The sequence below is a fragment of the Myiozetetes cayanensis genome, unplaced genomic scaffold, assembly GCF_022539395.1.
Source record: "Myiozetetes cayanensis isolate MyiCay16 unplaced genomic scaffold, myiCay2020 scf13, whole genome shotgun sequence".
Taxonomy (NCBI): domain Eukaryota; kingdom Metazoa; phylum Chordata; class Aves; order Passeriformes; family Tyrannidae; genus Myiozetetes; species Myiozetetes cayanensis.
The window spans coordinates 23,256,965-23,283,050 of NW_026086937.1; the positions used below are offsets into that span (position 1 = coordinate 23,256,965).

Sequence of the window (26,086 nt, forward strand, 5' to 3'; positions counted from 1 at the left end):
GTTTGCCCCCCCAGCACACTGAAGTTCTCAGGGGGAGGGGAGGGAGGGGCTTACACATGACAGGCACAAGCTCAGTGACTTTGGAAAGTTGGCATTTTATGCGATTTTTCAATTGCAATTCCAAGAATGTCCATCAGTGACAAACAAGGTACTTCACACAGGAAATGGGAACTCTTTTATTTCAATTAATGTTCTTGGGTTCTATTCAGGACAGCAGGAAGGCCCAGCTCATCTTTCCAGCCAAGGAGAACCTCTGGAGCTGGCCCACATGATTAAAGAGCAGCTGATCTTACTTTTCACTGAAGTCACCAAATGATGTAACTACTCTGCATGTAATTTTGCTTATATAATTCAATATATAATGCACTGTTCTACTCTGTCATAGATTTTGAAAAATATACAAACCTGTTTTAACCACATTAGAGAGAATTCATAGACAGCTGTCAATTACTCAACAGTTTAGGACAGTATCAGACACTCCTATAACTTCATTTTAAACTACAAAAAGAACATAAATTCATATAAAATACAACAGATTAAACAAACTTTTCTTTTTCCAAGGAAAATTAGGTATCAACTCAATCTGCCATTGTGTGAAACATGAATATAAAATAAGTTACCATTAGTAATGCCTGCATTGCTGAGCTATGAACTGGTCGAATGAAGTCTTAAAAAAACTATACAGTATTATTGCACTCGTGGCTGTGCAGTGTGGGACTGGCCAGCACCGAAACGGGGCCCATTGAGTGTTTGTCCGGCAGGCTCAACGTGGCTGCGAGAGGGGCATCCAGCCTGCGCCAACAGCGTCTGTCTTCAGCACAGGCCTTCATGGGTCTGCGCCACGCGGCCCGGGAACCACCACCCAATGCCTGCGGGGAGACACCGCATTACCACCAGCAACACCCCTGTGCCGGCACACCTGGGCACAGCTGGGGCACAGCTGCACCGAGCCAGCACACCCAGGCACAGCTGCACCGAGCCAGCACACCTGGGCACACACCTGCACTGAGCCAGCACACCTGGGCACAGCTGCACCGAGCCATCACACCTGGGCACACCTGCACTGAGCAGCCCCATGAAGAGGAATCATAAGCTACATGTTTTGAAAGCCACCCGTGACATGGGAAATGGAATATTTTGTCATAAAATACCACTACTGCCAACAGCTCTGGAGCATTTGCAGAGGGACGGGGCAGGACAGTGTCTTGCTCTTCAAGGTTGTGCAATTCAACTGGGTTACAAGCCAAGGAAACGTAAATCTCCTACACAAAGGCTGTTCTAAGGCACCTCATGCAGCGTGTTTCTGTCTCTACTACACACAGAGACACTCTGCCCCACTGTCATCAGCCTCCTGCACACAGTAACACACCTTCTGCCTCATGGAACACCAGCTTCCCATTCTGAGACAGGCAAAACGAGCCTCAACCCAAAACCTCCCACCCAAACAGCCCCTATGGCGCCACACACAGCAATTTAATGTCACAGAGGCTGCTTCTCTAGGAAAACATTTAACTGAACAAATGTCTCCAATGCGCCTGTCACACCAGGCACACGCACTGGTGACGGGAAGAGACTTACGAGGAGTTTCAGTGCTGTTCGATGGGGCTATGATCGATGATGGGGCATTGACTCCATGTGCACATTGAGCTTCATCTCGTTATCAAGGATCTGTACAAGCTGCTGCATGGAAGGAAGGTGACCAGACTCCAGCTTAGACCACACTGGGACATCTAGCACAGAACACATGAAGGGAGAAAAGCACCATTAACACTGGGAGTGTCATGAAACACAGGGCTGGTGTCCACATGGAACTGAGGAGTTCTAGGAAGCTGTGTGAGTTGGTACTGATTTATATGGAGGAAAACATCTGGATCAACAATGCTTCCAACCTCTGGCTATGCTGAGGCCCAGCCCAACCAGGAGAGCAGAGTGTCTAATGCTTCTGTTTAGAAGTGCATCCTATAGATGGAGAGGTACAAAATATCCACTGACATTCCTTTCAACCTGAAAAATCAGTACTGCTGTCCACTGGTACTGAAAATCTGGGAATAGCAATGGATTCCTTAGGATTCCAAGGCTGAAGCACACTACAGGACATGGAAGGCATATAATTGGAGAGTTTGCGTCCCTAGCTGATCATTTCTGACTTAATGCACGTCACACACAAAGAAGGAACAAAACAGTTACTCCAAAGGACCAAGTGTCCCTTTAAGTTTTTACAGAGCTATTCTGACATCTGTATTAACTGCTATACAAGACTTCTACGATTTTCATCATTTATTGTGATAGATAACATCTGAAGATCCAAACAGCTGGCAATTTCCACATACCACATTTCCTCCCACCATCTCTCATTCTCCTTGCTCCACAGCTTTCATGTGTGTACATGTGCAACAAGACATCCCATGAAACAAAGCCTCAGCTCACCATTCAAAGTGATTTCAAAAGCCCCGGTGGACATGCACTGGTTCTCAATCATGTTGCTCAGGAAGAAGACCATCATGCAGGCGTACACCTGGAAGGGAACAGAGACCACACACAGCTCAGCCACATCAACCACACATGCCTGCTGTTCATTCTCAGTGAGCACTGGACATTCACAGGTGTCTCTGAACTCCCTGTGGGGAGGAACTGCTCAAGGAATGTTCGCCTCCACAGACACCTCCCTTCCATCCTTTTACACAGACCATGTACCTTGCCTTCCCCAGACAAGCACTGAACCAGCTCTGAACCCCCCCCAACTCACAGCCCTGGTTCAAACCAAGGCAAGGTACACGCTCCTGCTCCACCTCTGCACACCTCTGGCCCCGTCACAGCTGGCTGCAGGGGAGCTGGCAGGGTGACACAGGAACACAGCTGTTCCCACACACTGTCACTGTCACAGCAACACTCCAGACCATAGAGCCACAGGCCCAGGCACAAACAGCACAGTGAGGCAAATCACAGAGTGCACAAGAACCACAGGCCCTTCAGCACATCTCTGAGCATTTCATCTGAAATTTTCTGTGGGTGGGATGGCATCTTCAGAAATGCAGCTCCTCTCTCACCACTAGCACCTTTTCAATTCCCTTTCCCTGCTCACAGGCACACTCTCACAGGTCACTGCAACACCACAGAACCTGGCACAGGGACAGTGGCAGTGCACAGCAGCCAGCCTGGCTGGGCACAGCATTGGATGGAACTATTACAGCTTGTGGGCATTCACACTGGCCAGTGAGAGACCCAGGGCACGGGGTAGCTCAGTCTGAGGGTCTGTAAATCGCTTTGGTTTAATGGAGTAAATCTGGAATAAGGTTACTCTAAATCAGAGTACAACACCCTGAACCTCCTGGTATCATCAGTACTGACTCACAGGGATATTCTCCCACAATGTCATGCCAGAGTCTGCTCTGCAAAACACCCACAATATTTCAACTTCATTTTTCTAAACACCATTTAATTGCTGCCTAATCTATTAGAAGTCTGATGGAAGCATCAACTGCAAAACAGTTATGAGACAGCAGAGAAGGGAAGCTGCAATTTTAACACCAGCAGTACTGACCTGAAATACCACTTTTGAGCCCTAAAAAATAATAAACTCTTCTATCATCTTTGTCAGCAATGTTAACCTCAGCTGTCCTTCTGCAGCAGTAGCAGCTTGGAAAGAGATGACAGAATCACACCTGGGTCTGTCCAAAGCCTAAAGTACTGAGTAAGAATTATGCTACTGCAAGGCTGCAGCATATGAAAGGTAAATCAGTCAGAACCGTGAGGGACTCCCAGAGCACCCATGAAGTCGCTCTGAAGTAAAAGCATTATGTCCCTTACCTTGTTTTCTTGGCCCCACTGCCAGATGCTCGGAGCTTGCATGCCAAAGAAAGCAAATGGATCCTTGCCAACGATGATTAAGCCAATTAATACTAGTTTGAAGACAGACAGGAAGGATGCTATGTGCCTGTTGGAGAGAACACACACAAGTGACTAAAAGGTTCAGTTTCTACTTCACCATACACAGCTGTAATTGACCTCACGAGCATCTTGACAGTGTACAATCAAATGTTTCAGGGGAAGTACAAAACTTTCCAAGTAAGTTTATCTCACTGTAAAAAACATCCCAAAAAACAGATCAACAAAGCAAAAAAGCAACACACATTAACAACACCCCCAGCAAGGCACTGCTCTTGTATAGCACCCCAGAAAGACACCTTCTTGTATACCACACATAGATTCTCTCGTTCCTCAGCAAACCTCAAGTGAGAATTTACTTTCAACTTAAACATGTCTGAACTGGGAAACAGACTCAGTTTCTGAAAATGTTGTTCCATGTTAGAGAGATACATTTAATTGATATATTTGCTATAGAGCATTTCCCAGAGAGGCAGAACTCCCCACAGGCTGAGCCAGCTCACACAGGCACTGTGCCCTGCAGCCTCCATTACTGCAACCCTGACAGAAATTGGGCCAGCAAGCGCTCCAGAAGCCACTCCAGTAACTATGGCATCACTCTCAAGCGTGGGCACAGCGCTCTAAATAGCAAGAATAACACTATTTTCCTTTTGTCTTTTTCCCAATTTCTTTGGGCTTCCCCCCAACTGCAGCTAAGGCCACCCTGGCAGTGTCACCCTGAGGTGAGCTCTCCATGACTCATATGTCAAAAATGAACTTTTCCCTCCTGTGCCCTTAACCCATTACAGGGATTTGTCACTAAGTGAGCAAGCCTGAGCAACAAATTGAATTTATGTCACAATGCAGCATGAAGAAAAGCTGGGAAAAGTCACCGTGAAAAAAAAAAAAACCAGTTACGTATTTTATTTTAGATTGGATACCACAGGCATCATCATACACATATCCAGATGGTGTTATTTGTATGGAAAACTAAGGCACTTCTCTGAAAGGAAGAAAATCACTGAGTGTGCATACAATCACAATGGAAAAACCCCTTCAGTTTCCATTTTCAGTGTAAATGTGCACGTTCAACACCGGAAAGCAGACAGACAGTACTGCTGGCCATTTCTTACCTATAGATAGGTTGAGGAAGGTAGTTCTCCCCTTCGATTCGGATGTCTGGGTACCGCTGGCTGATGACCCGCATGTACTCCTCAAACACCCGCCTGTAGCCTCAGGAGACACTGGACACAGACAGGATTGTCACCACAGCTCGAGGGCTGCATGGCACAGCCACTGCCGAGCAGCACTCGCCCGATCATAACCCTTTCAGGTTAAACCACAGTTCTTATGCCACAGAGAAAAAACAATCTGCAGTGAAATTACACATCACAACCCCCAAGAGTTGAGCCCTGATGTGACATAGGTTTGCTCCACATCCCAACGCTGACTCTGGTAACACCCACTGGTCACCGAATCACTTGCTTTCCCTAGAAAAAACTGTTAGGACTATGTTAGGAAGTCAATGTAAGCAGACCCTTGCTCTGTACCAAAAAGCCCTCTTCACACAGAGCCTCCTGAATCCCTCGCTGGTTATACCGAATCCCCCTGTGTGACTGCCCAGTCACGCCTGTGTCAGCACGGCACGGGACCCGCAGGAGTTAAATATTCCCGAGCTGTGCTCCGCCTCGCCTTTCTGCAGCCACCTCTGTAGAAACTGCGGTGACGATCGCCGCCAAAGACCCCAAAGCCAGCATTCTGCACCGAGCGCTCCTGCGGTGCCTCAGAGATCCGCACGGCCCGGCCCGGGCTCTGCTCCCATCGCACCGGGCCCTGCCCGCCCCAGGCCCGGGGACGGCGGGGACGGGCGCTCGGGGCCTGCGGGGGTTTTGTCCCCGCAAAAAGTCTTCCTGTGGGCCGGGGCCGCCTCAGCCCCGCTCGGAGCCGCTCACACGGCCGGCAACACCCTCGCAATGGTGCAGAGGCACCCGAGCGGCCCGGCTGCAACCCGGGCACTGCACCAAAACACACACAGAACTGCAGCCTTTGCAAAAACATTGATCCCTCCCCAGCGTCAGCCCGCGCCGGCACACCGATACACGTGCCGTCAAAGGGCCCGAAAAGCGCTTTTTACGGCGGGCGGCCGCATTTTAAAGGGTCCCACTGGCAGGGCCGCCGGCCGCTGCCGCCTCCCACGCCCCAGCCGGGCCCGGCGCCCCGGCAGCTCGCCCGTCGGGGGCGGTTCCCCCGCGGCGCCCGGCACCGCGGGCGGCCCCTCCAGGACGGTAAGAGCGAGCGAGCGGGGCCGCGGCAGCGCTGAGGGAGCGGAAGGAGGGAGAGAGGGGAAGACGCTGGCCCGGCGGGCGCCGCCATCTTGGCCGCCGCCATGTTGGCGGGCGCCCCTCACCAGATCTGGAACTTGAGCAGCGGCCCGGTGGCGTAGGCCATGCGCAGCTTCTTGGCCGGCAGCCCGCCCTGCTCCGCCGAGGCGCCGCCGCCCGGTCCCGCCGCCAGCGCCGCCAGCAGCAGCAGCAGCAGCAGCCCCGCCGCTCGCATCTCGCCGCCGCACCGAGGCTCGCGCGCCGCCTCCCGCCGTCACGCGGGCACGGGGGGCGGGCCGGGCGGGCCGTGAGGGGAGGGCGGAAGGGCCCTCAGGGAGCCCCCGGCGGTCAAACGGGCCCTGCAACGGAACAAACGCGCTCCTTTACTATTAAATGCTCTTTATTTTTATCTACATTCCGTTATTGCAGAAAGATCGCATCTCTTTTTAAATATAATAAAGCTATCAAATGTTTTAATCGGCTTTCCTCCTCCCACCCAAACAAGGAAAACCAGCCTATTTTAGGCAGTATGCTCCAGAAAAGGAGCATATTTCTGGTTGGAACAGCAGCAGAACTGGCTGATGGATATTCATTACTTGTTTACGGTTTCACAAGTACACAAATCTTTAGGAAAACTTTTTTAAAGGCAAATGTGCAGCAAATCTGTGGACTTTCGCACCCTTGGTCATTTGGTGAAATGTTTTACTGTGTTCAAGTTAATAACAAACTACATTTTGCATGAACTTCCTGTTAGTGCCACACTGGAGCTCCAGCAAGTTTCAAACACCCAATTCTAGATCTTCCAGTTCTTTAAGGAGAGCAGCTTCTTTCTGAATCTTCTCTACCTAGAACAAAAAAAAAAAAAGCATAAGATGTTACAGATGTAGCTTAGTATAAAATTAACCTTGAATTAACTGCACAGATCTTAACCATACCTGATTCTTCTCAAGCTGTTTGCCAGCAGCTGCCTGTTCTTTCAGCTGCTCAATTGCCTTTAGCTTCTGAAAAAAAAAAACAAACCAAAAGCCACTCTAACACAAAATATTGGTGAACCAAGAATAAAAAAAAAAGTCTTAGAAATTGTTGCACTCGCAATTGCCTGAGGCATCTGCAGGCAGATCTCTGTGGAAGGCACATTCCCTTTAAGCATCTCCAGATACTCAATCCAGAATTTCCAACCTACAACAAACATTTCTTTCAAGAACAAAACTTAGAGAACAGCAGCACTTCCTCCTCTCTGAAAAGCACACCGTTCACTGTCTTATTGAAGGGCTGGATCCAAACTCAAAAATTACTCCATCACTATCCTTCTTCTTCACACATTTTGCTCAGGAAGCCTGGAATGTTAATCCAGAAACAATAAAAAGCAGGAGGTCACCAAGAGAAATGTGAGAAGTTTTCTAGCCTGAACTAAACAATTTCTGTTCTGAAATTATTTAATCCAAGAATTCTCAAGACTGGCAGTAAACTTCACACTTGCACCACAAGGCCAACCAAAAGGGCACAGTTCCCTTGTTGGACCCAGGACCCAACAACCATGGAGGCCACACAGCTCCTGTCTGAGCACGACCACCTTTCAGTGCAACCTGCCCCTCAGCTGGGACTGGCTGCCCCTCCACAGCATTCCTAACTGGAGCCTGAACACTGCTCCCTGCAGCTGGCAGTGGTTCTGCACTGCCACCTCTGATGGGCCCTCCAGGAGCTCTGGCATGCGATGGCCTCCACTGCTGCACACGATGAGAAAGCAAAGGAAGCTGGCTACAAAGTCAGGACATCACCACGGATGTAAACGCATCCTCCTGAGCCCAGCTCACCTTACCCTCACACTAGGTCTCAGAGATGTCTGTTGTCTGCTAGAAAAAAAAACCCTCACCTTTTTCAAATTCTTTATCTTCTTGTCCACGTCAGGATCTCCCGTGGTGGTGGCAGGCACAGCGTTCCGCGGGGCGTTCTGTGGCGCCGGGGCCTGGGCAGGGCCCTGGTTCGCATCAGTTTTGGCCTCCTGTAGACAAAAATACATGATCCAGAAAATACATTTGATTGCAAAGAGATTGAAAAATGTCTTTAATCACATTAAGGCATCCATTTAATATTTCTTCTTTCACTAGTTTGCTAGTGTATTCAAAAATGCCTGCATGACTTGCTCTGATATACTGCATTACCTCTGGATCTCTTTCCATGGACAAAGGCTTATCTAGAACAACTCACATGCTGTTTCTTGTTGAATTTCTACTTCCTCAAGACACCAACCATATATACAGCACATGTCAGTAAGGGTAACATGATAAACACATACACAAATGTTTTATAAAGCAGACTGGGTCATTGTCTCTGAAGGAAAAGAAAGGGCTCAAAACCAGTGCAAGAAATTTAAAAAATCTTATTTAAAGAAATTTTTGTTTCAGAGGTTTGTAGAAATTGAAGGCTAATACCAAAAGCTGAATTTTATCCACCTAGTCAAAAAATAGCAAGTCAAGGGGTGACAAACAGCCTGTCTCTGGTCTGTCTTGAAAACATGTCTCAGCCCTGTCCTGCTGGGGACACATCAGAGCACCCAGCCCATCCTGACCTCCCACCTGACACCAAAACACACTCTGCAGAAGGTGAAAAGCCAGAATTACTTTGTCTCCACACTGATTTCAGCTAACATTTGCAGCAACTTCCCAAAGCTGTTACTTTAAGTCATGCTTTTATACCTGCTTTAGTCTGGTTGAACTCTGCTGCCCTCCCCACAGCGCAGCACATGCGAGACATTTGGAGGGCTCTCTGTCCACAGGTCACTGCTCTCAGACTGACCAGTGCCCTTTGGGAAAACCAATTAACTAACTAACATTATCCTTGAAAGAACAACTTCTGGAGTACCTGTTTAGCAGCTTTCTTTGCTTCATGTTTCCTCTGATTTTTGAGAGCTGTTTTAGACAGTGGCTTATCACCACCTCCTAAAGGGGGTTTCATGTTCTGGGGTGGCTCGTCCTCGTGCTGCAGGATATGCAAAATAAAGTTAAGAACCTGTATTCCAAGTTGGCACAGAAAACCCAAAACCTTCCTAAGACAATATCATATGCAAAGATGAACAAGAAAGGAAGAAGGAAAAACAAATAAAGGAAGGGGGGAATAAAAGTATGCATTCCTTGGAGTAGCCAAAGACTGTGGTAAGGGTTTCAAACTCATCCACTCAATTTTAGACGGGACTACTCTGTGCATCCTAAAAATTTCATCAATTTCTGTTAAAATAACAAAATTGTGATTTTTTCTATCTTGAGGGGAAATAAAATCCAAAAGGAATAACCCAGCACAAAGTGACTGGAGCTTGGCATTTTGCTGTTGTGGACAGCTTTTTGACTCAAAACTCCTGGTTACCAGAGAGGAAGGCTGGGTGCTGGGAAGGGAGATGGAGGATTTCTCAGGGACAGTGGGGTATGAGAAGGGACGGTTGTTCAGGGTTTTTAAGATAACACTTAACTGTGGTGCTGTATTGTTCTAATGCATACAAAACTTTTTGCCCATAAGTAAACAGACTTATTTTTTAATGTGTCTACTCCCTCTGCTCATGGATGGTTTGTGCGCACAGCTAACAGACTGCTCGCAGGCCTAGTCTCCTTCAAAAGCATCAGCCTCAAAATCCAAGCACTCAGCCTACTTTGAAAACCTGCAGAGAGGAAACTAATTAGACAAGTAGGTCACTGTACTGAAGGTGTTTAAGCTGCAGCTGACTTTTCTAATGATCCAATCTCTGTCCAGCAAACAAAGTTACCTTAGGAAAAAAAAAGTGGCTATTGGGAGGCTAGTCAACCCCCAGGCTGGCTGGGCTCAGACTGGTGAGTCAGGTCACCCAAATCAAGAGGCTTCTGTCCAAACCAGAGCACCCAATTTCACAGCAAACCACATGTGCAGTTTAGTGTTCTAGTGCACACTGCAGAGAGCATTATTAAAGTCTGCAAATGCTTTATGACAGGACAGTATTTCGGCCAAAGAAACGGGAGTTTTCTAGCACACCTTGCAAACCATGAGGAAAGTGCCAAAGAGGGTAATCCAAACCCCTCCAAACCCCCTCAGTGCTGCTGTCAGTCCAGTTACTCTCCTCATGTTCCTCCTCCAAAACACACACATACATGAGGCCAAGCTCCAGACAAAGCCATGAGACACAACACTTCCGTTCCCACAGAGCACTGCAACTCACCAGCTTGGAGCTGGTCACGGGCTTGTTCCTCAGGGCAGGAGGTCTGTATGCCTGCGCAGGCTTCGGCTCAGCACTGGGCACGTCACTGGGAACTGCCTGGTACTTCACTGCTCTCTCCGGGAACACCCCCTCTGGGAAGGGCTGCCAGGACACTTGCCACATCTCCTCGTTGGATGGGACCTCGTGGGTGTGCAGCACAGAGCCCGTGTAGTGCCAGATCTTGTACCCATTGCTGACCCGCAGCCGGGGAGCACACGTGGCTGTCACAATGTGCTCCCCGTCGGGACACCACGCAAAGTACGTGGAGTCTGAGGCCACAGGTTTGGAAATGAGTTTGTAGTTTTTAACATCCCACACTTCCATCTGTCCCCTGAGGTTCCCAAACCCTGCCAGCACCAGGATGTGTCCGTGGGGGCTGTAGTAGGCAGCATTGCGAGGCCCAGTGCCAAAATCAAACACAGGGTCACACTTCAGGTTAAAAATTGTGGCTTTGGCAGGCATGAAACCATACACAGCACAGAACTCGACAGAATTGGGGCTCCAGGCAACATCGTAAATAGGGCCATTTTTTGCTAAAGGAAAAAGAAAAACAGGCAACTGTTGGGACATTACATTTTTTCAGTGCAAGCCAAAATAAAATCCATAGCGATTCTTCATGCTTTGCTAAAATGCTGTGATCCAATCACTGACAGTGAAAATTAATTCTGCTAACAACAGAGGGAGAAACAGCCTTTTATCTTCTCATAACTTTAGTTACGGTTTGCAACAATAACTGCAGCCATTCCAAATTACCTCTGTAGGGTCAGCACCAGCACTTTTACAGTAAGCATAGCTTGTCATGTAAAAAAAATCCTTTATTTTTTTTCCTCGTTACTCAAGTATGACCTCAGGACCTTCTCAAACTGTCCCACTGGAAACCTGCAAAAACGGGAGTTTTACACCAGCTGGATAATAGTTCCTCTTTTTTTAATCTAAGAAATATTGCGTAGCTCAGCTTTGTAGTGGTAATAGTAACCTAAGTTATCTTAGGACAATGCCCACGCACAGTATTTTATAAACCAGATTTTAATGTGAGTGAGGACACAGAAATGGTTTCACACATAATGATCAAACCTTGGTACTGTTAGAAGATATTCTATGGGTTGGAACATTAGGAGATACTGAAGAATGATGAATTAGTGATGAAAATTTGCATAAAATATCCAGGGATAAATGCAAACCACAGGCCATTATGACTTTTCATAATTTGGGTATCTTTACCCATAGTCAGATAAATGCCAAGTACAGCAGAGTCGACCCAAAATCTGAAACTGAGTTAAATGGTTCATTCCTGTTGTCACTCTGAAGTCTCATTATCTTTAGAAAGGAGGGTGTATAATCACAGTGTCTGTGTGTCCCCCTTCAAAACCTTTTCAGTGACATTTAACCCAATGCAGCTCAGAGACAGAGGTGGGGCAGAAAATGACATCTGGTGACAGCAGCAGCTGTAGAGATGAGGGCAACTCTGTGTGGGCTTTACAGCTCAGGCAGAGCCTGCAGCAGCAGCACATCTTAATTGGAAACCAAAGCCCTCTGCAAATGCCAGTGTGAAAAAAAGCTTCAAAACTGGACCTTCAAAAGCAACCAGAAGTCCAACCCTACAGGGAATGAGGCACCACTCACTCCAAATATATCAAAGCTAAGGTAATTTAGCAATTAACAAAACCCCAAACCACAAACCCCAACACTGCACCAGGAAGCCCTGTCCCGGCGGGCCGGGTACTCACGCAGCTGCACGACGGCGCTCTCCCCGTTGGCCGCCAGGTAGTGCAGGGTCTGCTCCCCGTAGTACGACGCCCCCGTTTTGTCCACCTCGGTGCTGGCGACCACCAGCACGGCCGTGGCTGGGGAACAGACACAGTCACTGCAGCACATCTGCTGAAACCACAGCAGCCCCTGCACAACCCACCCCTGCAAACACTGCACCGGACAAAGCGGAACCGAGCTGGTGGCAATTCTAGCCGGTTCCTTGTGTAACAGTGCTGGTATCGTTCTCTTCTGAACTCAGTTTGTCCTAATGTTAACCCAAACGGACCAGATGGAAAATGTAAGCTCGACCTATTCATTCACTTTTGGATCACAAGCCAGTGAACGTACTTTGCAGCCATAAAAAAATATTTCTAAGGTAGAAACCAAACCTCCTGATCAGCCCCTGAATAACATGTTCCACCAACAGCTGCTCTATGCACTGTTACCCAAAGCCACAAGCTCAGGCATGGTTTCCACACGTGTGGAACACCTTCCCTGTATTACAAACTACGCAGGTTGAAGTAAAGTGGTTTTTACAAAATTACTCTGAAACAGCTGGTTGGTAACAAACAGCAAAGCACAGAGCCCTGTCAGCTCATTCCAGCTGTGACATGTCTGCATATGTACAATTCTACAGATTAAGATTACACCAGAGCATAAACCTGTCTTACATTTACAGTTTAAATACACTATCAACACAGAATGCAAATTTATATAGGAATTTGCTATTCAACTGCAAGATTTACCAGCATGTATAGAATACTCTCAGTTACAACATACAAATCATGACAGTCACAGGAAAGTGCTGAGCACTTCAGGGTGTGCAGAACTGCATCTTAACACTGTGTTGGCATCAATGGCTGTCCTCGGGGTTTATCTGCATATGCAAATTAAACACAAACCCCACACAGTAAACAAAGGAATACAATCCAAAATGGGCTGAACATAAAAGTTGCAATACATAGCTGCTGTACCTTTTTTGTTCCACAGCATTGTCACCCTGTCAGCCTTGAAGAAGCTCTTGTTGGCGAGTGCCGACTGCGGGCCCCCGAAGTTGGGGTACTGGTAGAGCCGCACGAAGGACGGGGCGCCTTTGCTGCCTGGCACGTACACAGCGACCTGCAACAGCCACAAGAGTCCACTGCAGCTTAAACCTCGCCAGCACAGGCCACAGGTACTACCACTATGTTGTACGAACATCACAGTCATTTTTTTTCTTAAGAAAACCAAGAAAAAGATTGGAAATGGGATCAGAAGTACCTTGGTTGGCTGTGCTCCTGGGGACAACACAAAATCACTGACTTTCTGTAAATGCAGCTTATTTGCAATGGTGTCTGCCAAGAGAAAGGCCACAGATGTGGGATGTTAATGATAAACTGCATTACCTGGATGACCCAACCACATCCTTCTATGGGCTTGTACCCTGCATAACACCGATCAGTGAGGATAAACATAAAGGATTTCTTTTACTAGGCAAACAACCATTACTTTCCCATTTCATTACAGTTTTATTTACAAAACCAACTGGAACCAAGCCTAGGTCTAAAGCCCAGTATTTAGTATTTGGAAACAGCCCAGGAAGCCTGCAAATCTCAAGTGAACACTTGTGCTTAAAGCAGGTGTTCTTCACCTTATCTGTGCTGGCTTCAGTCACATCCAGGGAACATGTACCCTTACAGAGACAGGTGCTCTCCCCTCACACCTTCCCCACAGGAAGCACTCAGAGACCTGTTCTTGGCTGAATTCTGCCCCTTTCCACAAACAACTGCTGGAACACCAGCACCCCACAGCCTCACTGCAGCCAGGAATGTGCACTGCCAGCAGGCCTCCTGCTGAGGCTGACATTCCCTGCTTCCCACAGCTTCATTAACATCAGCAGGGTTATTTCTCAGGAAACCGTATCTCTTATAGCTGTAATTCTTGTATCAGCTTTACATTTAAAACACAGAACACAAGACCAAAAACACACATTGTTCTCTCCTCAGTTTTCTTTAATTCCTTTACAGTTTTCTTCTAATTAATTTTTAACCCCCTGCTTTTTTCTTCCCTGTTCCCTTTCTGACTTCTATTGACTCCAAATATTCTACCACCAGTATTAAAACTCCTTGGTAAAAATTTTCAGGCTTCACTACTTCATATTTGCCATTGAGACAAAATTTTTAACAAGCCATTTTTTAACAGTTTATTGACAGAACACACACAACTCAAATAAGTAACTACAGATCACATTCTCTACTGACAATTTCCTGGATCTCATTACATGAGAAAGAATATAGAATCAAGCCTCTTGAACTGAAAATCAGATTAATTTCATACCACATAAGCCAGTGAAAACACACTTCAGTAAAGCATAACGATTCTGAATTCCAAATTCAAATAGAATGTAGGCAACATTTAAAACATAAAGCAAGCAAAAGAAGAAACAAGGAAAAAGTTGAAAAGGAAAACCACCACCCAAAAGAAGCAGCATTTACAGCATGAATGAAATGTAGAGAAATACTCGCGTACTGAAGTTGTTGTTTTCAAAGAAGTGCACTTCATTGTTCACATTCCTGGCACAAATGCTTTCATCATCTGCCCAGCAAGGACACCTGCAATTCAAAGGAAAAGTCAGAAACACCGAATGATGCTCGTCTTTAGCACTCCGGGATTGTTTTTCCCCTCCCTTTTTTAAAGCCCAGCAAGTTCTAACATGATAGGTTTCATAGGGACAAATTACATCTGCATGGCAAAAAATATGCAAGTGGACTTATTTATTGCCTGCCCAGCTTTGCCTGCGGTGCAAAAGGAGGGTGAATTAACAGTGAGCCACACACCAACACTCACAGGCACAGACCAGCCTTTAGCCAGCAGCAGGCACTGGTTTAAAAGCCAGCACTGCAAAAACAGCTCCATTTACCTGAATCAGATTTTGGAAATTGAATTTCTTTGCAAACAATTAGCATCGGGAAGGGTTATTTACCAGTTCTGCATCTTTTTCTGGATGAAGGACTTTAAGCATTTTCCTGTTCTCAGATCATGGAGCTGCAGGTTGGGCAGCCCCGCCGTGCCATCCTTCCCAGCTGCAAGAAAACACAGTGGTCTCTGGGGATCAAACCTGCTTCACCAGGACATCCCACCTCACTGCTCCGCAAACACCCACCCATGCACCAACTTCCAACAAGCAGCATCCTGCCCCTGCGGCTCTCCGAGACAGGGACCTGAATCCTTGCAGAGCCAGGGGAGGGACAGGGACAACACTTCAGGCACTGCGCCCAGAGGAGAACTCAACTCCTGCAGGAAGGTGTCTGATGTGCACAGGAACACGATCTGCCTGCACAGACACTGCCCACACACTGCACCACAACCAGCTCTCAGTGCCTGGAAACACAGGATTCACTCAGAGTACCTTCAGCACGTGCCCTCTGACTCAGTGTTTCTAGGATGGCATCCCTCACCCCACCACCGTGTCCCTGATTACCCACAGACCCTTCGTGCACCTTCTGTACTGCTCACTGAGCCAATAAATGTCCCACAGAGATGAGTGAGGTGCTGGAGAGGCTGCCAGCCCCCTTCACACGTGCACATACATCAGGTGCCTGCCCAGCTGCCACGATACCCACCTGCATAGGCCTGCCACGTGGCCAGGACGTTATTCTTTGGAGAGAATTCAAGGCAAACTGCCTTGGGGAGATCAAAGGAGCGCAGTAACTCAGCTCTGGTGACGTTAACGACGTTTACTCTGGAACCAAAAGATGCTATTTCAATAAAGCATGCTTACAATAGTTAGTTAATTGCTAGTGTGCTAAGTGCTAGAGAACTGTTTGTGTATTTGACTCTTCTAGATCTGTCTCAAATTTAGCCAATGGAACACAATTAGAAAAGCTTTTTTCCCCCTCCTGCTTTTACTAAATGTTTGCAACAGCACATTTTAAAACCAGATACCCAGGCATGACAGAAAAAGTGAGAGCACAGAACATGTATTTTTATCTGCAAGCTCTGAACAGGAGAGTGAACTCTGAAATGCACCTGGTCTATCAAAAGGAATCTTGTGATGTTGGTACCTAAGGTGCACAGAGTCTTTACTTCCTGTGGACTTTACTAATCAATTCATCCAGAAAACAGGCACTGGGAGCTATGAACAAAAAAACAACCCAATGAATAAAGCATCTCCAGATTACACTGGAATGGGTGCATTATACACAGTAGAACAGCAAATATTTCTTCTGAGAGTCAGGAAACAAAGCCACTATTGTGAAGAATGCAAAAATAAACTGCATTTAAAACGTGCATGCAAATACTTGCACTAACAGCAACTGCCTTTACACAGGAAAGTCACAGGGCATAACTGATCCAATTCATTTCATACAAACTAAAGATTAAGAACATAAAATGCACCCACTTTTCTCCACTGCACCAGGCAAAGAGAGAGCCATCCTTGCTAAAAGCAACAGCTTTGCAATTTTTTCCAGAGTCCCTAAAGAAATAAGAAATGCACGTGAGTAGTCAGTAGTGCCCACGTGAAGATTTTTTAACAAAACCAAAAAGCAACACCCCTGAGGAGCCCTGCAGTCCCTGCTGCCCCTGTTCAGGGACTGTCACCTGGCAGTGACACCTCAGGCAAGCACAAAGCCTCCCAAACCACCAGGTTCCTGAATCAGTCACAGCAAGAAATAATTCCCTTATATTTACACATTTTCCGATTCCTTTGCTTTTTACAAAACTGTTTGTTTTGCACGAAAGCTCGGAGGCAGTGCCCGCAGTACCTCTGGAACGCCGAGCTCTCTGTGAAGCTGGGGGGCCCGTTCACCATGTACAGTCCTTCGGACCCTCGCACTGAAACGGAAACAAGGACCTCATTCCAAATTGCCCAAAGCAGAAGCTGTGCTAAGCTGCGAACCCTAAGACAGGCACACAGGTTCCCCTGCTCGCTGTAAGGACACCCAGGATGGGAGGTGTGCCTGGAGCCCCCAGCCCAGCCCCCGGGATGGGGACCCAGAGCCTTGGGCAGCTCACGCCACCACCTTGCAGCAAAGCATTTTTTTTTCGTGTTTGAATGCAATTTCCCGGGGTTCAGGCCCTGACAGACCCCAAGGGGGCCTTTTAACACACCCTAAATACAGCCCACGAGCTGCATACCCCCGCCTGCAGCCTCTCCTCCATCTCTGCCATCAGGGCACCCACTGAGATCCACATTTACAACAGCTTACAGACAGCACCGAGCAGCCCCAAATCCACACGCAGCAGCTGCAGTCCCCCGACCCACGCGAGGGCAAGTACGGCTTTTAAGGCTCAGAAACACAGGGAAGGAAAATACATCTCCCTGCTGTCAGGAACGGCTGAACAGGGAGAGTATCAGAAGGAAAAGGGCTTTTAAGAGCCCTCGCACCGACCGAGCTCCGCGAACGCCCCCCGGGAACCGCGCGAGAACCCCCCCCCGCGCCTGAAGGGCGAACCCCGGACACGCTGCCCCGGGAGCTCCCGCGGGGTGCCGGGCTAAGCGGCGGCAGCCCCGGAGAGGGCCCAGAGAGCCCTGCCTGGCCCCGGGAGCGGCCCCGCCAAGGGCGCCAGGGTCGCGCTGGGTCCCACAGAGGCCGCGCTCCCTGCGGAGGGCACGGGCGATGGGGACGGGCCATGGGCACCGGCGGGCCGGGCCCGACGCACCCGCGAGCAGCGGCGTGGGCGGCGCCATCTTGGCGCGGCGGCGGCGGCGCTTCCGGTTCCGCTTCCGGATCAGCGGCGCGCGGCAGCCGCAGCGCGCGCCACGTCGCGCGGGCGGGGCGGGGCTGCGGCGCGTGCGCGGGCTGGCGCGCGCGGCCCCGCCCCCGGCGCGGTCCCGGCGTACGGCGCGCGCGGTGCTGACGCGGCAGCGGCGGCCGGGCCGGACCGGGCCGGGCTGAGCCGAACCGAGCCGAGCTGAGCCGAACCGGGCCGAGCTGAGCCGAACCGAGCCGAGCTGAGCCGAACCGAGCCGAGCTGAGCCGAACCGAGCCGAGCTGAGCCGACGCGGGCCGAGCTGAGCCGAACCGGGCCGGGCTGAGCCGAACCGGGCCGGGCTGAGCCGAACCGGGCCGGACTGAGCTGGTCCGGACCGGACCGGGCTGAGCGGAGCCGGACTGAGCTGATCCGGGCCGGGCCGGGCCGAGCCGAGCCGAGCCGCCATGGTGGCCAAGCAGCGCATCCGCATGGCCAACGAGAAGCACAGCAAGAACATCACCCAGCGCGGCAACGTCGCCAAGACCTCGGTGCGCGGGGCCGGGCTGAGCGGGCGGGCGGGGGCGGCGGGGCGGGCGGGCCGCGCTGACCGGTGCTGTGCCCGCAGAGAACGGCCCCGGAGGAGAAGGCGTCGGTCGGGCCCTGGCTGCTGGCGCTGTTCATCTTCGTGGTCTGCGGATCAGGTGAGCGGCCGCTGGCCCTGCTGGCGGTTCGGGGCACTCCTGGGGCCCGGCGGCGTTCGGGCCCCCCGAGCTCCCTTCTCCGCTCTCTTGCAGCCATCTTCCAGATCATCCAGAGCATCCGGATGGGCATGTGAGGGGCCAGGGCCGGGCCATGGCCCGCCGGCCCCGGCCGCCGCAGCACTGCCGAGGAGCGGCCGTGTCGCATTCCAGGTCCCTTCACGAGTCATTCCGAGTTTTCTAGCCCGTGCCACAGTGCCTTGAACAGCACCACATGTATAAAGCAATAAAAATCTGTTGTTGATCTACAATCGTGGACCTACTTATTCGCTGAAGATCCAGCCTGGTGTCTCGCACGCGGAGCTGTAACACGACGTAGGTCCATAGGAACTGGCATCTTGTCAACACCGGTCCCAGACCAGTGTCACTCTCTGTCTAGCTGGAAATGGTTTCATTTGACGCTGGAAGCCGGGATTTTTGCAGTGGCTGGAGCCCGACTGTGCAGCATGTTCCCGAGGAGCCCCGCCGTGCGTCGCCCGTGTGCGCAGGGAGGCCCCACTGCAGCATGTGGCAGTGCTGTCCTCGCAGCTGCATCTCTGTAGCTTTGCCCTAACCCACGCCAAGCGCTTGTCTGTATGGGGGCACCGGGGTTCCTGAGGGACTGGCACGGCTGGGCAGCACCTGCTCCTGACAGGACTCGGTGCCGGAGCGTCACGGACTGTGGAGCTCCCAGGGCCTCTCCCAGCTGTGCCTGTGCTGTAAATACTCCTTGGACAACTTTCAACAAGTGCTGATAGTTTTAAATTCAACAATGTTGTGTGGGAATGTTTGGTGCAGGTGGGGGGACCCTGCCCCCCCCCCGCTCACAGTTCTGCTTCTATGTGCAGCCCCTGTGGAGTGTGGTGTGTCTTGCAATATATATTTAATCCTATTTAAGGTAAAACCTGCTTTCAACTCGATTTCTTCTAACAATGGATCCAGTACTGAACTGCTTCCCTATGGATGATCACAGTTCCTTCTTCTGTAGACAACTGTAACTTGAGGTCACATGGAAAATGCTGCTCTTGATCATCTTTCCCTGCTGATGGCCCCAACTCCTGCTGTCTCTGTGGTGACAAAGGTGGTGGGAATTGCTCTGCTGGTGCACGCAGTTGCTAAAGGAACTTTCCTTTTTCCAGGTTTCTTAGCAGAAGACAAATTCAAAGTCTGATTATGCTAGAAGTAATAGAAAACAAATCTGTCGAGGTTAATGAAATGCCTGTTAGCTGTGAAGGAGCAGATCTTTTGTACGTGTTGTATTCCCCTATGGAATCATGGGGACTGGTGTAAGCCAGCACAGCCACGGGCGTGCCCAGCCTGGCCACCAGGGACCTTGGGCCAGGTGTGCTGTGAGTGGGGGAAGTCTGTATAATCGCTGATTTTAAATAAAGTTCTTTCCAAATGCAAGCTGTGTTCTCTTGAGGTTGGCAAAGTGAGGCTGTGCTGGCTGTTGAAATTCGGCTGCTTCACATCAAGCACAGGTTAACTGGCTGTTCACTGAGGATCCCCCGTGCCATGGGGCGTTCCCATCTCTCCTGTCCGGGCTGGGGCTGTGGGGGCTCCGGCCTCACCAGGGTGCTGCTCCCCATCTCCCCACAGGGGTTCAGCAGGGGCTGCTCCCCACCTGTTGTCTCTCTGGTCCCTGGGAATGCCGCAGAGGCCTCAGGGGTCTGACAGGTTCCTGCTGCTGCTGCAGGAGCTGTTTGAGGGCCTTGGGGACTGGAATGTTCAGGGTGGTTTGTACAAATTCCTTCTTCCAAGTTCAGTAGAAGTCTCGCTTCAGTGCAAGCAGCAGATGCAGGGGTGTATGTGGGGCTGTGCCTGTGCTGGCTCTTGGCCCTGGGCAGCCACAAGCTGGAGCGAGGCTGCACTGAGGGTCTCCAGAGAGGCCTCCTGGCCCCAGCCGTGCTCTGGCTCCATAGGCCCAAGTACAATGCAGCAAAGCACCGTGCTTCTTTCTTCTCAGAAACCTGCGAGAGCAACAGCCGGTTTATTTGCCCTGGTGAGACGGCAGTTCTCATTTGCAGGCACTGGCAGCTGAGTTGTTGCCAGTGCTAAGGGCCGTGTGAGGCGGGGCTGTATTTGCAGACATGGGCGGGTTCTTCAGCAGAGCTGAGCTGGCCGAGGTGATGTCATTAACCACTGTTACCTCAAATCTTGCGTTTTGTTTTCCTGTGAAGCCTTTTCGGGGCTGTCTGCACGACTCCAGTATCACAGCAGGGCTGGCACATGGTTTGCCTCCCCTGTGCCCTGCCAGGCCCTGCGGCCGCTCCGTGCCCGGGGTCACGGCTGCGGCTCCTTCCATGCGGCTCCAGGGAAACGCCGGGCCCTTTGGAATAACGTCCTGACAGAGCCGCCCCTGTGAGCGACACCGGCCGCTGGGGCCACAGGGCCGGACGCTGTCCGAGCACAGCCGTGCGCGGGCCACACACCCCAGGGCGGCCCCACAGGGCACAGCAGGGCCGCGGAGCCACAGGAACCGGACCGGGGGGCGGCGCGACCGGCGGCTCGCACAGAGACCCCCGGGAACGGGCGAGAGAGCGCGGCCCCACAGCCCCGGCCCACCACGGCGGCCCGGCCCCGCCCCACAGCACCGCCCCACACACGGCACCGCCCCGCAGCACCGCCCCACAGCACCGCCCCACACACGGCACGGCCCCACAGCACCGCCCCACACACGGCACGGCCCCACAGCACCGCCCCACACACGGCACCGCCCCGCAGCACCGCCCCGCAGCACCGCCCCACACACGGCACGGCCCCACACACGGCACGGCCCCACACACGGCACCGCCCCACACACGGCACCGCCCCACAGCACCGCCCCGCAGCACCGCCCCGCAGCACCGCCCCACACACAGCACGGCCCCACACACGGCACGGCCCCACAGCACCGCCCCACACACGGCACGGCCCCACACACAGCACGGCCCCACAGCACCGCCCCACACACGGCACCGCCCCGCAGCACCGCCCCACACACGGCACGGCCCCACACACGGCACGGCTCCACACACGGCACCGCCCCACACACGGCACCGCCCCACAGCACCGCCCCACACACGGCACCGCCCCACAGCACCGCCCCACACACGGCACCGCCCCACACACGGCACCGCCCCGCACACGGCACCGCCCCACACACGGCACCGCCCCGCACACGGCACCGCCCCACACACGGCACCGCCCCGCACACGGCACCGCCCCACACACGGCACCGCCCCGCAGCCCCACAGCGCCACAATCCCACAGCGCCACAGCCCCACCCCTCAGCCCCACAGCGCCACAATCCCACAGCGCCGCCCCGCGGCCCCTCTGAGCTCCGGCCGGAGCCGCGCGGGGGCTGCGGGAGGGCCGGGCCCTGCTGACCAAACCCTACAGGAGCAGAGCAGAGCAAAGCAAGGTTTTCTGACAGCACGTGTTCAATTTTTGCTTCATCTTCTATTTTCAGCAGATTTACTAAAGGGATTCTCCTTTTGGAGCAAGCGCCTCTGCAGCCCCTGTGCGAGGGTGTGCCCCTGGGCTTGGCACAGCCCCACCCCTCGGGGGAAGCAGAGCACGGCCCTGCCCGGGCCCCAGGAAGGTTGAGGGGCTCGGGACTATCCTCACAGGCTCGGTGCCCCTCTGCTCCCGGCAGCAGAACTCTGCTTCAGTCACGGTTCAAACACGGGGCAAATGGACAGGTACAGTGTTCCCTCCATTAAAGTTTTAATCAACTACTTACCTGAGGGACTCCTATTCGGAGAAGTCCCCAAAATTGTCCCTTTTTACTTCTTTAACAGCATCCTCCTCACGGTGGATCCTCACTGATCGCACTGCAGGGGGAACACGTGGAGCTCCCACAATACTGCTCTGTGTAAGCCCTCACTGCACCGAGGACTCCCAGGCGTGCTCCCAGCAGGCAGAGAGCACCCACCCACACCTGCTGGGAAGATCATTTTGGTGTTACTTCAGCAAGAACTTTTTCATACACATACAGCTCACTGGAGCTGCGCTGAGCTGATCCTTACCAGGAAGGGCACGCAGCTGCTCCCAGGACACAGACGCTTCTCTGAAATCTGAAGGCACGAAAACTTGCAGTTCCCAATGTTGCTTCTGGTTTACCTTATACAAAAACCTGAACAGAGTTAGACACACACAAGGCTCAGGTACTGAAGCGGAGCTTCACAGCAGTGACCAGCAGGCCCAGGTGTTAATTTACAGCTATTACTGCAAACCCAAACCCAAGAGGGCCACTGACAGCTGATGCTTCTCCTTGAAGAGAAGGCACCAGTCTGTTGCAAAAGCAGCAGTGGTAACCCTGGCACTGGACTGTTAGGCAACATCAGAGAGGCAGTTTCTCCATTTTCTTCAGAAAAAAGTGCTACTGAATTTAGTTACATTGCAACAACACCTACAGCCAAAAACTTCAACAAAACTGCAGTTTAATTTCAGAAAATGTGTTAAAATATATATATTTGTACATCAATTTGACACACTGTGTTAGTTTACACAAATGATGGTCTTTCTTGAAACTGTATTTATGAAATGTACATTTTTAATTTAAATACTCAGTATACACTGCACTTAATCTGCATGTTGCATTTATTAAATACATTAAAATCTGCAATGTAACAAAACGTTTTCTGCATACGAAATTCAAAACACCATTTTAAATGAACAAAAGATGGCTCACTTCATTTATTTGTTTTAACAACTAGTGCCTAGCACACTAGCTCAGCTCCACCAACACCAGCTGTTCTTTCTCTTTATTGACATTGTTCACAGACTAGTACATATTACACTAAGAGTGCTGGATAAAAACATGAGGTACGAAAGTGGTTCAAAGATTACAGGTCATGCAGATCATGCGAGACAGCAAAGAAAGTCGTGAATGAGAAAACACTAAATAAAAATACATAGAGAATGTGCATTATAAAATAAAAAAACAAAACAAAACAAACAAAAAAAACCTCAATTACACAGCTTTGCTTCTTTGGTTACAAAGTAGGTTGAACAATTTCACAGCTTTTTATTCCCACCCAAAAAAAAAAAAAAAAAACAAACCAAAAACGAAATGTCAAAAAGCAGAGGAATCGTGGCCCTTTCTCTCTATTAGAAAGTAGAAACAGAAATGAGCAAAGTTTTCTTCATCAAAATAGCCCATCACTTATTTATTATATCACAAGGACTGGTGACTACCTGTACAGATGCACTACGGTCTTCATACTTACACTCTATACAAAATTTACATTCAAGCTGGATCTTTACTACCGTAAATAAATACCAAAGGTCAATTGCCATTAGTGTTAGAAATATGCCAGGGTTCTTTGTTCAATTATTGCCTAGACATTGTATCTATTAACGCAATCCCATCTATCATTTTACCCATACAGACATTTATTAAAAAAAAAAAAAAATTTAAAAAGTTCTGTGACATTGTTCATGTACATTATGAAAATAGCAGCCCTGTAATAAATAAAACAAATAAATGAAACTAACGTAGGCAAATGTTACTTATATGAAAAGAACAGTGGCTCTGAAGAGGATTTGTTGTTCCTTACCAGACAGCAAGGCTCAAAGCAACCCCGGGGCAATGGGAACCTTGGAGAGCCACCCAAGCTCTGACAGCCCTCCCTCCCTCCCTCCCGCAGCTCAGGGAGGATCCGGGCTCAGGGACTCCCCTGCGACCTCCGCACGCAGCAGGGCCCTGGGGGCCAGGCCGGGGGTGATTGTCTAATACTGCAAAGGCCAAACACAGAAGCGGCTGCTCTCGCTCGGTGAGGCGCCGGTGGCACTGGGCTCACGCGGAGGACACGTTGGGCTGCGGCGGCTGCGCGGGCGGCGGGGGCTGCGCCGCGGAGGTGCTGCTGGGGGGGGCCTGCTGGCTGGAGAGCTGGGATAACTGATCGTTGTTGGACAGGGATTTCAACAGTGCATTTTCTCGTTCAAGTAAAGAGTTTCTTTCAACTAATTCCTTTATTTGTTCCTTCAGGACTTCCACTTCTTCTCTCACTGCGTACATCAAATGGCTTTTCACAAGATCCTGCAGAGAACAAGCGGACAGTTACATCAAGGGAAAGAACAGTTTCCTTCACCCCAGCCCCAGAATTTACTGTTACTGCTTTCACTGCAGTAAGCCTGGAAAAAACAAAGCACTGTCCCTAAAAAATATATGAATAAATCAGCCTTCAAACACAAACAACCCAGCCCTTTTGTTCCCTTGAAGTGGCCCTGACATCAAAAGCTGTGTCTCCAGTACTCCAGGTCACCTCGGTTACATGGAACACAAGGACTAGAATTACATCCCAGCTTCTCTGCAGGAAAGCACCAGCTCTGAAGCTGTGACATGGGGGTCACGGTTTGCAGTACACAGGCCCACACACTGAGGTGTGTGAGGACCAAGGTATAAGAAAGCTTTTACATCAGCAGTAGCAAAAATCCAACAGCTGTAAGGGAAACTGAGCAGTATGTGATGGATGGCACACCACACCTTCAGAAAAACTAGTGATGAACATGGCTAAAGCAACAGACTGAAATGCATTATTTATTTTCATCACCCCTTTAAGTTCCATCAGTTTGTTCACAGCAATTTGTAAGAAAATTCACTCAATAATGTTTCTGGGCCAACAGCAAAGGCAATCATGGTTTGTGGTCATTCATAGATATACAGAACATCCATTTTTCAAATGATGGTTTCAGTCTGACCCACCTGGAGAGTCACAGAAACACAATACAGCTGGAAACAGCCACAGTGATGAACCACATTAATCCTATCAGAAACAACAACTTATATTTTACTTACCATCGCCTGTTCTATTTTGTTGTCAATGGCAACAACACTCGCACCAGATGCACTGTAAATACAAGGAGAAAACAGTGAGATTTACTGTACCACTCCGGTAAATCCACGCACCCGCAGGACTCCTGGAAGATGCTGTTACTAGAAGGCCGAAGCTCCGAGTCAAGAATTTAGTGCACAATCACAGGGGTGTCCCATATGCCCCCCCAGCTGCCCAGTACAGCTGGAGCTCTTACGAGATGCCGCTCCTTCAGTTTATACCTCCTCAGACTGTGCTTATGACACCCATAACCACACAAATGCATTAGAATAAACACTAAACTATCTGCATCGACTGCTTTGATTCCTGGCCTCATTTTCCAGCTTTCTTCACTGAGGAAAATGGGGATTCACAGATATTCCTGGGATCCTTGCCTCTAGTGTTATTCCTGACAAACTCTTTTCATAAAGCAATGAAGAAAAAACCCTGTTATAATGTTTGTTCTCTGGTTTCAGTCAAAGTCCACCTACCAAGTAAGGAGTTCCTGGCTCAGCCCTGCCTGTGCAGACCGTGGCAGCTGGAGGGTGAGACACGACTGGAGCCCTGACCCCGGAGCACTTCCTCACTCCCAGAAATTCCCCCTGGATCCCATCTGACAGCTGACAAACACACAGGCTACAGTCACATCCAGGCCCGTTCCAGAGGCATACCATTGCAGCACATCACACTGTGAGGATGTGCATTTACTGTGCCAAACAG

The 26,086-nt window shown here is 50.3% G+C and overlaps 4 protein-coding genes across 9 annotated transcripts in view; 1 reads left to right on the forward strand and 3 right to left on the reverse strand.

Annotated features, from left to right (window-relative positions):
* Nucleotides 1–152: 152 nt before the first annotated feature.
* Nucleotides 153–6,452, reverse strand: SELENOT (selenoprotein T). Its single transcript, XM_050307995.1, has 6 exons — nt 6,272–6,452; nt 4,998–5,108; nt 3,808–3,934; nt 2,428–2,515; nt 1,579–1,730; nt 153–869 (listed from the first exon to the last, which is right to left on the reverse strand). The coding sequence occupies exons 1-5, from the start codon at nt 6,418–6,420 to the stop codon at nt 1,606–1,608; spliced, it is 600 nt and encodes a 199-aa protein (XP_050163952.1). The 5' UTR covers nt 6,421–6,452; the 3' UTR covers nt 153–869; nt 1,579–1,605.
* A 115-nt stretch (nt 6,453–6,567) lies between these two features.
* Nucleotides 6,568–17,872, reverse strand: EIF2A (eukaryotic translation initiation factor 2A). Of its 2 annotated transcripts, XM_050308402.1 has the most exons (14): nt 17,797–17,872; nt 16,899–16,968; nt 16,535–16,609; nt 15,756–15,874; nt 15,116–15,215; nt 14,662–14,744; nt 13,414–13,487; nt 13,128–13,272; nt 12,132–12,248; nt 10,366–10,937; nt 9,048–9,164; nt 8,059–8,187; nt 7,121–7,186; nt 6,568–7,030 (listed from the first exon to the last, which is right to left on the reverse strand). In XM_050308402.1, exons 1-14 carry the CDS (start codon nt 17,822–17,824, stop codon nt 6,965–6,967), a joined length of 1,761 nt encoding a protein of 586 aa, XP_050164359.1. In that variant the 5' UTR covers nt 17,825–17,872; the 3' UTR covers nt 6,568–6,964. The 2 variants fall into 2 exon arrangements, with proteins under 2 accessions (XP_050164359.1, XP_050164360.1); XM_050308403.1 differs by lacking the exons at nt 6,568–7,030; nt 7,121–7,186 and adding an exon at nt 7,196–7,522.
* A 90-nt stretch (nt 17,873–17,962) lies between these two features.
* On the forward strand, nt 17,963–19,973 carry SERP1 (stress associated endoplasmic reticulum protein 1). Its single transcript, XM_050308500.1, has 3 exons — nt 17,963–18,377; nt 18,455–18,530; nt 18,624–19,973. Exons 1-3 carry the CDS (start codon nt 18,294–18,296, stop codon nt 18,662–18,664), a joined length of 201 nt encoding a protein of 66 aa, XP_050164457.1. The 5' UTR covers nt 17,963–18,293; the 3' UTR covers nt 18,665–19,973.
* A 3,000-nt stretch (nt 19,974–22,973) lies between these two features.
* TSC22D2 (TSC22 domain family member 2) overlaps nt 22,974–26,086 on the reverse strand; it is an 86,700-nt gene continuing 83,587 nt past the window's right edge. For 2 of the 5 annotated variants that reach the window (XM_050308712.1, XM_050308711.1), the window contains 2 exons: nt 25,351–25,402; nt 22,974–24,591 (listed from right to left, as the gene is read on the reverse strand). In XM_050308712.1, coding sequence (XP_050164669.1) covers nt 24,349–24,591; nt 25,351–25,402 — 295 coding nt within the window. In that variant the 3' untranslated portion in view covers nt 22,974–24,348. Of the gene's footprint in view, nt 24,592–25,350; nt 25,403–26,086 lie in introns of those variants that run through there. The other 3 variants (XM_050308713.1, XR_007628038.1, XR_007628020.1) reach the window with 3 other exon arrangements.